The following is a 14,533-nucleotide window of genomic DNA, read 5'->3' on the forward strand; positions in this document are numbered from 1 at the left end:
AGTCAAAAAAGTTCTGAACATTGTAAATAAAACATGGAAGTACCAGCTGAAAAGACGCGTGGAGGGCCTTCTCAAGGACTTTTCAGACGCAGAGGCCACAGAAGACAGAAGAGTCTCTTTGATCCACGCAAACAGCTTTCGGTGGCCAGCATCACTTGAAAAGCTTGACTTGAGAGACATTCCAGAGCTGTCAAACCTGAAAAGAGCGATAGAGAACTCAAAAAAGAAAAACAAAATAAAACTCGAATGGATGGACAGCTTGTCAACAGTTGAAATAGAAGTAAATGAGGAGGTTGCGCTTCTATCGCTGTTCCAGTACTGGATTGTGCTGAAAATAATACAAGACTCGGAAATACCGGAAGAAATGCTCGAAAAGAAGCTAAAAACGTACAAACAGCACATAGCACCTTTTATCAGCCAGGGCATTCTTCAAATAGACAGCAGCAGAGGCGTGGTAGAACAGAGCGTGCACTTCAGCAATGCAAGCCAATGGCGCAACCTGCTTCCACAGTACGAAATTGAGGAAAGCACCGAAAAAGTCACAGAGCACAAAAAACTTATAAATTTGTCCATAGACAGCTATGTTACAAGACAGCTTAAAAGCGTTTCTCCCCAGAAGGAAGACGACATAATTAGAAAAATAACAGAGAAACAGAATGCCAACAAGGACACAGTCCAGAAGAGAATAGACTCTCTTGTTTCTAAAGGGCTCCTCTCAAAATCTCAAAAAGAGAACAGCAGTGTAGCCTGGCTGGAGTACATCCCATAAAAAGAGTATCTTCCACATTGGCACTGAATGACCATAGGAAACAATCCAAACATTCTCTGGCTATACTCTTCTACTATATCCTATGATAGAGTGTTCTGATTCTTACTACGTGTACACACTGTGTTATCAAAGATCAACCGCTAACTCTTTGTGTCCTACAAACCTGCTGCTGCTCTTTGATGGAATGTGTTTTAATAAATGTTTATTGCTATGTTGTGCAATTAAAATACTTGGCTTTATGAACAATAAAGTATTTAAAATGTTTTTATGGCAAAAGAAGCAGCAAGCTCGAACATCAAGATACTAGTTGAAAAACTAAACTGCACTGAAAACCAGGCAAGAAACGCGCTGCAGATAGCAAGAGACGACATGGCAATTGCGGAGGTGATTATAAAAGAGCACAGAGCTGAAAAAAGAACAAGCTATGTCGGAGGAAACAGCGGCCAAATAGTGGAAATGCCAAAGTCAGGATATGCAGAAGAGTTTGAAAAGCTGATGAAGCACAGCGAGATGAACCAGGGAGAGGAGGCCGTGGGGAAAAGAAAGTTCACCATATACAAAAATGGCTTTCTGATAGATTCAAAGTTTACGCCCCTAAAAGAGGCTGAAATAAAAAGAACAATGGAAAATATTTTCAAAAACAAAGAACTGCCCAGCGATTTATTTAACATCAACCAAGACGACTTAATCGACGTAGAAGTCGTTGATAAATCGGATGAAATATACAAAGAAGACTATCCAGGCGCCTCGCGCACTGTCAATCTTGCGATACCAACAGAAGCAAAGTCGCACATTGATCTGGGAGGGGACTCTATAGTGTTTAAGCTGACAATAGAGGGAAAGAACACTGTTGTAAAGATGGGTGACTGCCCCACATTTTCTTTATTAAAAGCATACTTAGAAGAAAGAGGGATATGTGGTCGATTAATCTATGAAGAGAAAGAGATAAGCTGGGACGAGAACCCCGCCAACTATAAAAGAACACTTCTAAAGCTTGTGCAATAAAGAGCTCCTTTTATCTGGTTATACTTCCAATATTTTGTACTTTTTCTGGATTGTTGCTATTTTTTTTTCTATTTTTGCCACCTGCTCGTGCGACGGAAGCTCTCTTCTTTTCATCTGTTTTTTAAGGTCTTTAACGGCTTCTATGGTGTCCTTCATGAAGAATCCCTCCAGACAGGACGGCTGTACAGGCAGAGAAGCCATTGCCACCTGATTAAGATCGAGTGTGTGGTAATTGTCCAATAGCATCAGAATTTTCAGATTTTCAACGGATTGCGCCCAGTCAAGGGCTTCGTCTGTTTCCGAGATGTCCTGTGTCTGCACCTGGCCGTCCATCTCTGCAATTACTCTTTCTCTGTTCTTCAGCAGAAGAAAGAGCCCCAGCAGCCTGAGATGCGGCGACGCGACGTGCAGATTGAACTTCAGCGCGTTGCAAATCTCGAGTTCGTACGCAGCAAGCAGCTTCACGTTTGCAAAGTTCAGCTGCTCTTTCATGTGCGTGGCTGTCATGAAAACGTTCTCAACCTTCATCGCCAGAAGAACACACGCCACAATTAGATTTTTCATATCATAGTGAAAAACTCTTCTTTTGGTAAATAATATTTTAAAATATGTAATTGCAGTACTCTGAATCTGAACAGGAATATTCAGATGGTCGCACAGCCCCAGCATTTTTATTTGATAGTAGAAGAGGAAAGTGTTCTCCTCCTCTTTTGTTATATCCATCGTAACACTTTCTGACATTCAGTCGCAAATTTTTTCACTTAAAATAGTAGCCTCCAAATTGTGTTTCACTGCTCCAGCTGTTCTGTGAAAACTTGTTGGTTATACGAGGGTGTTTGAAGAAGGCGTTTTAGATAAAATATTGTTAGAGGTGTGCCAAATCGTTATGGCGTATTATGAAGCTCTAGCCGAAAAAAGACCTATATAACTCCAGATCTTAGCTGCAATCAAAAATTTTGTCTTGAAAGCATCGGCTATCTCTCAGCAGCTTTATCTGAATTCTTCTGTTCTGTTCTTAAGCTGTGTCCAAAAGTAAAAACAACAAATAAACATGGTGTGCTGTGGGCTATTGCTGTGGTGCTGTCTGCATCTTCTCTCTGGCTGCTCGGGCAGGAGTTTTAAAGAAGAAGCTGGGCCCATCCACTTGAAGATCAGCATTGTTGCAGAGAACAAAGACATCCCAAAATGGAAAATAAAAGAGTCCGTTGCTATTCTGCAGAAGATATACGCAGATAGCAAGCTAAGAATAGCAATTACATGCAGGAGCATACAGTATGCAAATCTGCGGAGATCTGACAGCAAAGACGATGCGAAAGAGATCCAATCAGACTACAACCAGCACATAGAAGGAATAGTTCTCTTTGAAGGCCTTAAAAAAATAGCAAAAAGGATGAAAGAAAAGGGGATGCTGCCTAACACAGGAGATCCAATATTCTTCCTCCACAGCGAAGAGGATACACGCGTGCATGGAGCATCTATAGAAGGAGGAATACTAAAGGGAAGCCCAATAGCCGTTTGTTCGATAAAAAAAAGAGATACGTCGAAGGAAATAGGAGAAACCATGGCGCACGAGCTGGCGCACCTATTAGGCAGTAAACACGATGGCGATGGGAACCTTTGCTCGTCGAAGGGAAATCTTATGGAGGCCGTCTACTCGAATAGCGCACACATAAAAACACTGAGCGAGTGTACAAAAATATCCATAAAAAATGAATTGAAAAAAAATGAAGCTAAAGCAGGCTAAATGGATGCTTGACGGCATTCAAGGATTTGAAAAGCCAAAGATAAAGCACGAGCAGTACATGACGCCCTCAGAGCTTGCTTGTTCTGTGGCGCACGTGATGGCCGTTGAAAACGATGATGTGCGCGATAAGAAAGTGCTAGACTTGGGATGCGGAACGGGAATGCTCAGTGCTGCAGTGCTCTTGTATGGAGCGCGGGAGGTTACAGGCGTAGACATAGATAGGGATGTAGAAGAAATATACAGAAGAAACTTGGATAAAGACTTTACTGAAAAATATACATTTGCTAATTTGGACATAGTAAATGACGGGCTTGGAAGTGTAGAAAGATGCGACACAGCAGTTATCAACCCGCCATTTGGAACGAAGAACAATAGCGGAATAGATGCCCTGTTCTTGGAGAAAGCCCTAGAGAAGGCAGACGTAGTGTACTCCATGCACAAAAGCAGCACGCGAGAGTATTTTAAAACAAAGTACGAGGGGAGAATAAAAGTCTTGTCGAAGATGTACTTTGAGCTCAAAAAAACATACAAGTTCCAAAAAAAAGACGTTGTGCATATAGAGGTTGACCTGATAAGAGTGTGGAATGTTTGACTTTCTCAAATATGATGAAAAGAGGAGAGGATTCTATGTGACAGACAGTATAGTGCTTCTATAGAGATGCTGTGTAAGTGAAAAAAGACCATAGATTGTTTAATTTATCTTTTTAGACATATTGTGTGTTTATTTGTGCATAACTCTTATCTTATCCTATCTTTCTTTTTTGAGTACTTGGCCAAAAGACTATCTAAGTCTGTGCCGATTGCATCAGACGCGCTCTTTTTCAGATTCTTTCGTAGACAATCAATTTCAGTAAACATTTTCAGTATATTTTTTGTATTCTCTGTTTCCAGGTTCAGATACTGCACAGACTTGTACAGCACTGCAAAGTCATTTTCAACTGAATCAACCTGTTTATAAACTTTTAGCTGGGGAAGACACTCCAGAGTAAACTCTAGTATGGTGTCTAGTTCTTTCTGCAAAAAGGAAATTGGCACTTTTTCTTTGTACGCTTCCAGCACATCCGATACTTTTGTGGGGTATAGAGTTATGCTGCTTTCTGCGGTTATTCTCTTCAAGCTGTTCACAATCTGGCTGGAGATGCTGTCGAGCTTTTTCTTTAGCTCTTCTTGTGTTCTTTGCACAATCTTTGTCTCGGCTTCGCTGATTTTCTTGATTTCAGGGATCTTTGAAAGCAGAGACTCTTCTGAGATGCTGTGGCTGTGGTCTTCCAGCTCTTTTCTGATGCTATCCTTCAGATCAGCTGCAAAGCCTTGGGCCTGCAGAGCTTCTTCAGGCGAAGAATTCTCGAGTACGCCTGATATAAGACACACCAAGCTGTTTGTGCACTTTAAGATGATGTCGTCCAGCTCGTTTTCGATCTGCTCTACTTCGTATATCATGTTCTTTGACTCCCGGAAAAACTTTCTTATCTCTGATGCCACGGCAAATAGGACTTCTTTGACAGGCTTCTTTTCTTCTTTGATGCTTTTTATTTTCTGTTTCGAGACATTGCACTCGCTGTCTATGCACTTATACGTCGACTGTATAAGAATCTCTGAGATGTTTTTGAAGTGTGTGTCTTTCTCTTTCTGGATGGATAGGAAAAAGAGCTTTATCTTTTTAAATACATAGTGGTCATCCGTCTGCTCCAGCGGAATAGAGTTAATTATAGACTCCAGTTTTTTTTGTATGGCTCGGTCGTACTCTTCTACTGCAGGGTCTATATTCTGGCTTATAAAAGATTTTATTTCTCTGTCAACGGAAAAGAACTCTAGAAAGATGTCTATGCACACCCCCAGCCTCCTGTCTATGCTGTACTTATCTACCTGCAATTTGCACAGCTTTATTAGCTCGCGTCTTCTGGCGTTGTTTATGTACTCTGTAAACTCTTCTGCCCTGTCGAGTTCTTCGTATATGTACTTGCTCACAAGCACAAAGTCTCTGTTCGATAGTGCAAACTTACGAATTTCTTTTATTTCCTCCGAAACGGTCATGTCTCCACCCTCTTTCTTTTTCTGCTCTTTCTGCTCTCCCAGCTGCACGATGCCTGTGGACACCTCGCATATCCACCACTGGGCCATGAGATTTGCTGTTACAATAAGCCTTTTTTCTGATTGCTCAAGAGTCAGGCACATGGCAGTGTAGAACGAATAGTCTGTGAACTGCTTTGACAGCACGCCTAGCTTTTTGTACGCGGACACCCACAGGAATATCGCATGCACGTCGTCTTCTGGCAGTCTTTTTCTTTGGCTGATTATTTTATCTATTTGTATCATTGTTTTGTTTGAAATCCTTTCCAGATACTCTGTGTTTTCTATTATTTTCTCGATCTTATCTATTCCCGCCAGCGACTCTTTTACTCTTTCCTTTATTTTTTTGGTCTCGTGCAGCGACTTCTTTGTCTCATTCTGCCGTATACTCGTCACGAGTATCTGCTCCTCGGCTTCATCTATTTTTTTATTGAATATTTTCATTTCCTGGATGACCTGCGGCAGTCTTTCCAGATCTTTGAGCACCTCTACGCTTCCTTTCTGCATGAGTGCCTCCAGGGCCTTTGTCCTGTCCTCTACTTCTGCCTTGTTAATCTCTATCTCTTTTTTTCTTTGCTCTGCATCGAATATTTTTGCTATGTAGTCCCTCGATATGTCCAGCAGCGTAATGTCTTCTATATACACATTTCTCTCCTCCTCTTCCGCCATTTGTTTGCTTTAAAATTTTTGTTGTCTTTCTTCTTCTATATACACTATTAATTACACCTGCTGTTGTTTCATTATAGCTCTCCACTACACCATATAGCACTGTCTCCCACTCGAACCTAAATTTCTTGCAGTATAAGTCACGCACGAGAAGTAAACATGTTTCTAGTCTTACTAATATAGTCTATCACTATGTTTTATTTTGCCATAAACACAATTCAGTATATACTTGTGAACCCAAGCAAATTTATACAATAGTTGTAAATAGCAGAAAGAAAAAGAGAGAAAACCTCTACAAAGCTAGACTACACATATTTCTGTACTCTATCTTAGCATAGCATGATAAATAATGCCTGCACTGAGCATCTTCTTCTCTCTAATGCATCTTCTCTAGATCTGTTGGCAGAGCTACTTTCTACTTTTATATTTTGTATCTATCTAAAAATTATAATATGATAAGAAATGAGTTGCTGAGGGACATGGACTGCTCTATGGACTGCAAGACAAAAATCGAATATGTTATAAAGTTCAGTAACTACACTTTGGAAACAGAAGATAAGACTGTGCTGCTGCACAACATCACCTGCGGATTTCCAAAGAATGGCCTTATCGCACTAGTAGGCTCGAGAGGAGCAGGAAAAACAGCCCTTTTGAAAAGGATTGCAGGAATCTGCGCAGATGGCCACACCACATACGGCGATGTGCTGGCGCCAGACAGGAACGGCAGGATATCGCAGAGAGACATCAAAGTGTGGGCTTCCAGAGCAGCATACCATGCACCGGATATGGAGAGACCTCAAAAGGCGCTAAGTGTTTTTGCAGTTCTCAGATCGGTGGCTGTCCTACACAAAAAAAATATAAAACTTGTTGATGAACTTCTCTTCTACTTCAAGCTGCAGAGCCTAAGAGACGCAAAGCTCTCTCACTTGTCGCACAGCGAGCAAAAAACCGTTACATTTATCATCCGAATTCTAGAAGAAAAAGATGTAAATATGTGGGATGACCCTCTGTCTGGGCTGACCAACGAGGAAGTGCACTCTCGTCTATCTTTCATTAGAAGCAGAAAAAGCACTGACATAGTCAGTCTATGCCATCCAACACAGGATGTCATCGAGGCGTTTGACTGGGTTGTGTTTCTGCACGCCTCAACAGTGATTTACTCAGGCCCTGAAAAAGACATGCGCTGCTACTTCGAGTGGTATGGCATATATTGCTGTGCAAATAGGCTCTTTTCTGGCTACCTGATTCAGATCAGTGCTGATATCTCAAAAAATCAGATAGACGCTGAAAACATTGCAAGGCTTTCCAACCTCACTGTCTCCATTCTAAACAAGCCCAGAGGCTTAAAAACCGGTAAAAGCATTCTTTTCATGCGCTCGTGTGCAGTTGACAGGCAGAAAGTAGAGGAAATACTAAAAAGATCACTCCGTTTTAACATCACCAACTTAATGTTTTTAGTGCTACTTGGGATATTTGCCAACTTCACGATATTCATATTTGTTGGAAGTTGCACACTTGAAACGAGAAAACTCTTCGAAAAGACACAGTATCTCAATGATTTGAACGAGAGTGTAAACTACTATGAAAATGTTCTGAGTGTCTTGCAGACTATTGACCTAGAAAACTCCTCTTTTTTTCAAGAGACAAGAAAATACATCTATTCACTTGTTAGGGTGTCTGGGAGTATAGAATGGACAAACTGGATACTTTCTCCAATGGCAGGAGCACTTGGCGCTTTCTACTTCCTGTGTGACTGTTTCATGCTCTCCTACATGGGCGCGCACGAGAACTATCTCCGATGCAAGGAAGACATATCAAAGGGTGCGTTTACAGTAGTTGAGTTTCTGGCAGCTTTTGTGATTGAAAAAGCAGTTAGTAAGTTTTTTGTTCCTTTTATATGCAATGTTCTGTTCTACTTGATATTGCACTTTTGGCTCCTCAGCAATAAAATGCGAGAGGTAATCAGCTACACCATGGTAGATTACGCATTTGCTCTACTTTCCTCGATGTTTGTCTATTTTCTATACGCGCTCTCAATCGAGCTTGCTCTGATGTGCTTTCTCTCAAAACGTGCACTTCTTTTGAAAATTGCAGTCTTTGTGTACACAGCTGTGTACTTTTTAGAAATTCTATCCGATTGGAAAGTGAACTCTGCAATCCAGCGCCAGCAAAGAATATACGAGCCAGATTTTCTGAAAAAGTATACCATCTCAGAGACTACAGGAGATCCGCCCATAAGTTTATACAATTCTCGCATATTTAACAAGAAATCAGCGTACATATCTCAGCTGGCAAAGAGTGCTGCAGATGAAAAAAATGCCTATTTTTATCCATGGTTTCTTGAAAAGCTTTCATATGTACTGTGGTTTATGTGCAAAACAGGGCCTGGCATAGTCTTTGAAGAAGTGATGTACAAAATAGGACTGTATCGAAATTACTTCTCAGAGCCAGCCACCCTACCTAGCTCCAGCGCTTTAGATGAGTTTATACAAAGAACCGAGCATCCATTAAAGACAGCAGACCTGATAAGGAGACTGTATCTTCTGCTAGCATACATGAAGAAACCACATGACATCCTAGACAGAAACTTTCTTCTGAGGAGTGTCGGAGTATTCAGCATTGTAGTTACCATAGTCCGGTGCAGTCTTCTTCCCCTGTGCATTCTTACTGTAGTTGGATACATTTCGTACAGAAAAACACAGCCTGCTTATCGAAACTAAATGGTATTTAAATATCCACATGCAGCAAGGTTTTGTTTATGAATGATACAACTCCAAAGAAACAAGTATGGTATTATTTGCACTGTGTCTGCAAGAAAAAATTAAACATCTAAAAATAAATTGGTACGAGTTTTGTCTGCAGTGTTGAACACTTTCTATTTTTTAAGTTTCATATAACATCATAATGCAGAGGAGTAGAAACATCTAAAGAAGCACAGGACTTGCCTCTTAGCAGCTAAAAACACTGCAACACAGAATAAAAAGGTGTAATACACACTGTTCGACTGAATAGCATTGGATGTGCTGACATACTATAACTATCTATCTCAATACATTTTAAAACCATTTAGGAGTGCTCTATAGCAACTGATCTAGAGAAGACAAGATAGAATATATATTGGAAGTGATTCATAACTGATTTATCTAAAAAACATCTTTATTTATCCATGTAAGTACAGAGACATACTCTCATGCGACGTGTTCATTCTTTTTTCTTTTTAGAATGAACTCATTTTTTTGCACTGGTGTCTTTTTCGTTATACAAATTGAACATTAGATGCACCGTATATATCGACAGCTCAGCATCAAAATAATCAAAGCTCTGTTTTCTATTAACACACTTTCTGTCAGTTATTAGAGAAATATTTTCAGACTCAGAAACGTATACGTGCAAAATAGTCTCAATCTCATTTTCTTCTACGTAATAGGAGGGAGCCCAGTCGATCTCTTGCACCAGAGCTTGAAAAAACACTCCTTCGTTTCGGCCTATCCTGCTCACATACCACAGGCCATCTTCTATTTTTCTGTGGTTGGTGGCTTTTATATGCAGCGCATACTGTGCTGTGTTTCTGTGGACAGAGCCACACTCCATGCACCCCACTACTCCCATTTATATGCCAAATGCTTATTTTTTTTTATGTCCTTACTGGATAAGTGCAGTGAAGGTATAACACTTCTTACGCTGAACATAATAGACGGGATACTTGAAAGCCAAAGAATAGCAAGGATGCACGAGTTTGTGCGCATCCACTTCTCCTGGATTTTTATTTTCTCCTCTCTAACAGAAAGAATTGTTGAGATCCTTAGCAAGCTAATAGTCCCTCGGGGCCTGGCAATAGCCGTGATCATGGATGGGAACAGAAGATACGCAAAATCAGCTAAAATATCACGGAAGAGTGGGCACATGCTCGGATACAAACACATGCTTCAGACGCTCAAGTATCTGAAGGCAATCGAGTGCAAGAGCGTGGGGCTCTTTGCCTTTGGGAAAAAGAACTACAACAGATCACCTGAAGAAATCTCAGATATAATGCAAATTTTTGAAAGCGCTTTTACAGAGCTAGAGACCTCGAACCAGAGAGAGCTGAAAGAAAAGCTGGCAATAGTGGGCGATGTTTCATCTATGCCCAGCAATATAGCCACGCATGTAAAAAGAATAAACAAGGACACAGGAACAAAGAAGTCGTGTTTTATATTTGTTTCATACTCTTCCATTGACGAGTATGTGAACACTACAACAGATGGAATAACTGTGCCCTTTGACATCATAATGAGGCCGGGGGGAGAAAAAAGACTGAGCGACTTCCTGCTGTGCAATGCAGCCAGCAGATCAACCATTTCTTTTATGGCAACAAAATGGCCGCTTATGTCTTCTCTGCACATTTTACTATCTATAATGAAATACAGGCTGGAAAAAACGTTACAGAGTTGATATATCTCTTTTTTCAGGCTCTGTGTGGCGGATACGGGCTGTTTCAGCTTGTGAAACAACTATTAGAAGACAAGAAAATTGCGCAAAATGGTACAGAATAAATGGAGTAAAGTATTTATGTTGTTTATTCCCTTTATACTATCTGAAATAATACTGCTAGAGGACATAGAAACACCTGAAAGACACGGATCAGTAACAATCAACAGCACAAACAACAAGTCAAGCCATCTCCACAGAAGACAGCACATACCTAACATCTACCCAAAGCAGAGCTCAATGCCTATCGAGGGAATCATGCACAACACACCGCACATACATATAAGAGAACCGCATATGAACTACGCAGAGACGGAAGATTCTGGCGAGTACAGAGTAAAAAATAAAGAAAAAATAGACTCCACTGAGCCTCTGTACAGAGCATCCAAGCCAATGGACAAAAGACTGCAGGATCTTTTATCAGAGATAAAGAGAACAAAAAAAGAACAAGAAGCATACATCCGCACTTCCCTCAAGGTTGAGAAGAGACAGACGGAGTTGTCTAAATTAAAAAAAGAAAAACTCTCGACAGCACACTCCATTCAGCTAATACAAAATGAAATAGCCATGATAGAGAATACACTGGAGAGTTTGAAGGCACAAATGCAAGGGCTGACAAAGAAGTATGAAAATGTAACAAAACAAAAGATGGCAATAGAAGAAGAGCTGATCTCACTCGAGAAACAGCTGCAAATAAAAAGAGACCTTCTGCACAGACTGCACCGACTGAAGAAAAAGTATAACTGGCTGCGGAGTGAGTACAGCTACTACGACGATAGCAGCGATTATTCTGCAGAGTATAAATAAATATAATTAATATAAAATCTTCATATACAGTGGGATTGCTCAAATTAGCTGAAGAAACAGCATTCTCTAGTTTTATTCTATCTAAGGATGCGCTACCGGGCAATTTAGACAGTCTCATCACTATTTGTGCGGTTTAATAAAAAAGATTAAGCCAACATACTCGAAAACACTCCAAAATTCAAGTGACGCTAAGAGTTGAACAAAAAGAAGAACGAGTCCTTTTATAGAATCTCCTTGCAGAGACTGAAGAAGCACAAAGGAGCAGCTCTTCTCGCTTCTGTTTTTATTATATTCTGAGAGACAAAATAATTTGAAAGAAATAAATATAAGATGGAACAAGAGACATAAGTAATTTTAATTTTTGTTTAGCATGGCTGCACAAGAGCAAGATGTAGCAGACAACATAGTCCAGTACCAGATAGATTTTGGGCGGCAGCTAAGAATAGAAAAGATGTGCAGAATTGAAAGAAAGGTGAAAAGAGGATTTGATGCAGCAAGAAACACCCTCAGGACTCTTGGGCTTGACCCAAGTGTTTTGCCGCAGCCAAGCATGGACAATTACATTTCTTTTTCAAATCCAGAGAAAGAGCTGGAGCTGCTCAAGACACAGCAGAGCACAAAAGACCAGATAACCATTGGAGAAGAGACCAAAAAGATATACGAAGAGATCTGCAAAAAATCAGTTCCAAAGATTTTTAAAATTCTCGTGCAAAATATCAGCACTAAGCAGGCACAGCACAAGAAGATAAGCACAGTGTGCCAGAGAGAGCTGAAAAGAGCGCTGACAAAGACAGCAAAGACAAACCCCTTCCTAAAAGGGAAAAGAATAACAAAAGAGCTGCAGACCTTCTTCAAGAGAGCCGAAAGATCGAGCAGAGAGAAGAAAAAGAAAGAAGAGAAAGAGGACTACGAGCGAAGAAAAAAAGAGGAAGAGAAAAAAGAAGAGCAGAGACAAGAGAAAAAACTGAACTTCCTAATCACACAGACCGAACTCTTCTCGCACTTTATTCTTGGAAAAAAGAAACAAAACGAAGAGATAGACGAAGAGTCAAAGATCGCATTCGAGGCAGCTGAGAAGCACCGGCTAGCAGTGAAAGAGTTCGACACAGCACCAGCAGAAAAAGAGGAAAAGGCGCAGACAGTCTACAACAACTCGATCCTTCCCATATCAGAAGGCGTGAAAATCCCCAAAATACTCCAGTGCACTCTGAAAGACTACCAGAAAAGAGGGCTAGAGTGGCTTGTCAGTCTGTACGATCAGGGGATCAACGGAATGCTCGCTGATGAAATGGGCCTGGGGAAGACAGTGCAGGCAATCTCGTTTCTTGCGCACTTGGCAGAAAATGAAAATATTTGGGGGCCATTTTTGATCATCACACCTGCCTCCACACTGCACAACTGGGAGCAGGAGTTTGCAAAGTTCGTGCCAAGCTTCAAAGTCACCTCGTACTGGGGCGCAGTGGCTGAGAGAAAAGCGTACAGAAAGTCTTGGCAGCAGAGAAAGCTGCAAAGAGAAGACTCTCCGTTTCACGTTGTGATCACGTCTTATCAGCTAGCAGTCAGTGATGAAAAATATTTCAGCAAGGTAAAATGGCAATATATGGTGCTGGATGAAGCACAGGCCATCAAAAGCAGCAGCAGCACCCGATGGAAGACCCTCCTCTCCTTCAAAACCCGGAGCAGACTCCTCCTTACAGGAACGCCCATCCAAAACACTTTGCAGGAGCTGTGGGCTCTTCTCCACTTCATCATGCCCACACTCTTTGACTCACATGGAGAATTTTCAGAGTGGTTTAAAATAGAAGATGGAGACAGCGTGAATGAGGCGGCCAGGCTAAGGATGGTTCTGCAGCCGTTTATGCTGAGGCGTGAGAAAAAGGATGTAGCAGATGAACTGGGACAGAAAATAGAGAAAACAATCATATGCGAGCTAAGCCCAAAGCAGAAGAGACTGTACGAAGGGATCAGCGCACGGGCTCCCATGGCGTCATTCTTGGACAAAGCGCTGCCAGATGACCTCGAGGGAATGGAGGGCCTGATGAACCTTGTGATGCAGTTCAGAAAAGTTTGCAATCACCCCGATCTGTTCGAAAAAAGAGAAACATCCTCGGGGTGGAGCCAGCCAGCAACTGAGGTGTACATTCCCCGCGTGCTCTCTGATATGGCATTTTCAAGAAAAAGAAAAATATCGGATGCAGTGGCAGTAGAAGATGGAGACACATTTTCAAAAGAAAATTTTATCGTAAAAACACCGGTATCTAAAAGGATAAAACTGCTAGTGGATGACAGAGAAGAGAGCTATAGTCTATTCGATGAAATAGTCATTCCCAGGTGCCTTCCTCCCATGAGAAAAATGGTCTCACCTGAAGTCATTCCTGAAGAGACTCCAGCACCTGCAGAGACACTGGAGTGCATTCGACAGCCGGCTGTGTATGTTCCTTCGATGGAAAGGTTTGTGAGCGATAGCGGAAAGCTGGTTATTCTGGACACTCTGCTTCCCAAGCTCAAGGAAGAGGGGCACCGAGTCCTGATGTACTTCCAGATGACGCGAATGATCGATTTATTTGAAGAGTACCTGACAGTTAGAAATTATTCATATCTAAGGCTAGATGGAAGCAGTAGAATATCAAATAGGAAAGAGCTCGTAAAAGACTGGCAGTCCAGCAACGAAAAGTTTATATTCTTGCTGAGCACAAGAGCAGGAGGACTTGGGATCAATCTTACAGCAGCAGACACTGTTATTTTCTACGACAGCGATTGGAACCCGACTGCAGACCAGCAGGCCATGGACAGAGCGCACAGACTGGGACAGACAAAGCAGGTGACAGTATATAGGCTTATAACAGCAGGAACAATCGAGGAAAGAATCATGAAGCGCGCAGGAGTAAAGGGAGAGATACAGAGAATGGTTATAAAAACAAGAGACTAGCGGGTAGATAAGAATAATCCGAAAATATCAGTAGTTGCAGTGCAGCTAGAAAAGATAAACAAACATTTCTCCATTT

General features: G+C 41.3%; 11 protein-coding genes across 11 annotated transcripts; 8 read left to right on the forward strand and 3 right to left on the reverse strand.

Moving 5' to 3' along the window:
- NEMIN01_1992 (uncharacterized protein) lies at positions 1 to 769 on the forward strand (the record flags this gene model as incomplete). Its single annotated transcript, XM_051477934.1, has 1 exon — positions 1 to 769. A coding segment is annotated over one exon (769 nt), but the record flags the coding sequence as incomplete, so codon positions are not given.
- Positions 770 to 1,036: 267 nt separating this feature from the next.
- Positions 1,037 to 1,774, forward strand: NEMIN01_1993 (uncharacterized protein; the record flags this gene model as incomplete). Its single annotated transcript, XM_051477935.1, has 1 exon — positions 1,037 to 1,774. The coding sequence occupies one exon, from the start codon at positions 1,037 to 1,039 to the stop codon at positions 1,772 to 1,774; it is 738 nt and encodes a 245-aa protein (XP_051333895.1).
- An 18-nt stretch (positions 1,775 to 1,792) lies between these two features.
- NEMIN01_1994 (cyclin H) lies at positions 1,793 to 2,515 on the reverse strand (the record flags this gene model as incomplete). The annotated part of the gene is made up of 1 exon (XM_051477936.1): positions 1,793 to 2,515. One exon carries the CDS (start codon positions 2,513 to 2,515, stop codon positions 1,793 to 1,795), a length of 723 nt encoding a protein of 240 aa, XP_051333896.1.
- Positions 2,516 to 2,825: 310 nt separating this feature from the next.
- NEMIN01_1995 (uncharacterized protein) lies at positions 2,826 to 3,518 on the forward strand (the record flags this gene model as incomplete). Its single annotated transcript, XM_051477937.1, has 1 exon — positions 2,826 to 3,518. The coding sequence occupies one exon, from the start codon at positions 2,826 to 2,828 to the stop codon at positions 3,516 to 3,518; it is 693 nt and encodes a 230-aa protein (XP_051333897.1).
- On the forward strand, positions 3,499 to 4,110 carry NEMIN01_1996 (rRNA N6-adenosine-methyltransferase METTL5; the record flags this gene model as incomplete). Its single annotated transcript, XM_051477938.1, has 1 exon — positions 3,499 to 4,110. The coding sequence occupies one exon, from the start codon at positions 3,499 to 3,501 to the stop codon at positions 4,108 to 4,110; it is 612 nt and encodes a 203-aa protein (XP_051333898.1).
- Positions 4,111 to 4,256: 146 nt separating this feature from the next.
- NEMIN01_1997 (uncharacterized protein) lies at positions 4,257 to 6,257 on the reverse strand (the record flags this gene model as incomplete). Its single annotated transcript, XM_051477939.1, has 1 exon — positions 4,257 to 6,257. The coding sequence occupies one exon, from the start codon at positions 6,255 to 6,257 to the stop codon at positions 4,257 to 4,259; it is 2,001 nt and encodes a 666-aa protein (XP_051333899.1).
- Positions 6,258 to 6,706: 449 nt separating this feature from the next.
- On the forward strand, positions 6,707 to 8,974 carry NEMIN01_1998 (uncharacterized protein; the record flags this gene model as incomplete). Its single annotated transcript, XM_051477940.1, has 1 exon — positions 6,707 to 8,974. One exon carries the CDS (start codon positions 6,707 to 6,709, stop codon positions 8,972 to 8,974), a length of 2,268 nt encoding a protein of 755 aa, XP_051333900.1.
- A 508-nt stretch (positions 8,975 to 9,482) lies between these two features.
- Positions 9,483 to 9,863, reverse strand: NEMIN01_1999 (uncharacterized protein; the record flags this gene model as incomplete). The annotated part of the gene is made up of 1 exon (XM_051477941.1): positions 9,483 to 9,863. The coding sequence occupies one exon, from the start codon at positions 9,861 to 9,863 to the stop codon at positions 9,483 to 9,485; it is 381 nt and encodes a 126-aa protein (XP_051333901.1).
- A 27-nt stretch (positions 9,864 to 9,890) lies between these two features.
- NEMIN01_2000 (ditrans,polycis-polyprenyl diphosphate synthase) lies at positions 9,891 to 10,685 on the forward strand (the record flags this gene model as incomplete). Its single annotated transcript, XM_051477942.1, has 1 exon — positions 9,891 to 10,685. One exon carries the CDS (start codon positions 9,891 to 9,893, stop codon positions 10,683 to 10,685), a length of 795 nt encoding a protein of 264 aa, XP_051333902.1.
- An 87-nt stretch (positions 10,686 to 10,772) lies between these two features.
- On the forward strand, positions 10,773 to 11,528 carry NEMIN01_2001 (uncharacterized protein; the record flags this gene model as incomplete). Its single annotated transcript, XM_051477943.1, has 1 exon — positions 10,773 to 11,528. The coding sequence occupies one exon, from the start codon at positions 10,773 to 10,775 to the stop codon at positions 11,526 to 11,528; it is 756 nt and encodes a 251-aa protein (XP_051333903.1).
- A 370-nt stretch (positions 11,529 to 11,898) lies between these two features.
- Positions 11,899 to 14,457, forward strand: NEMIN01_2002 (chromatin-remodeling ATPase INO80; the record flags this gene model as incomplete). Its single annotated transcript, XM_051477944.1, has 1 exon — positions 11,899 to 14,457. One exon carries the CDS (start codon positions 11,899 to 11,901, stop codon positions 14,455 to 14,457), a length of 2,559 nt encoding a protein of 852 aa, XP_051333904.1.
- Between the last annotated feature and the right edge of the window lie 76 nt (positions 14,458 to 14,533).

The sequence above is a fragment of the Nematocida minor genome, assembly GCF_024244105.1.
Source record: "Nematocida minor strain JUm1510 chromosome Unknown 7759, whole genome shotgun sequence".
In the NCBI taxonomy this organism is placed as follows: domain Eukaryota; kingdom Fungi; phylum Microsporidia; genus Nematocida; species Nematocida minor.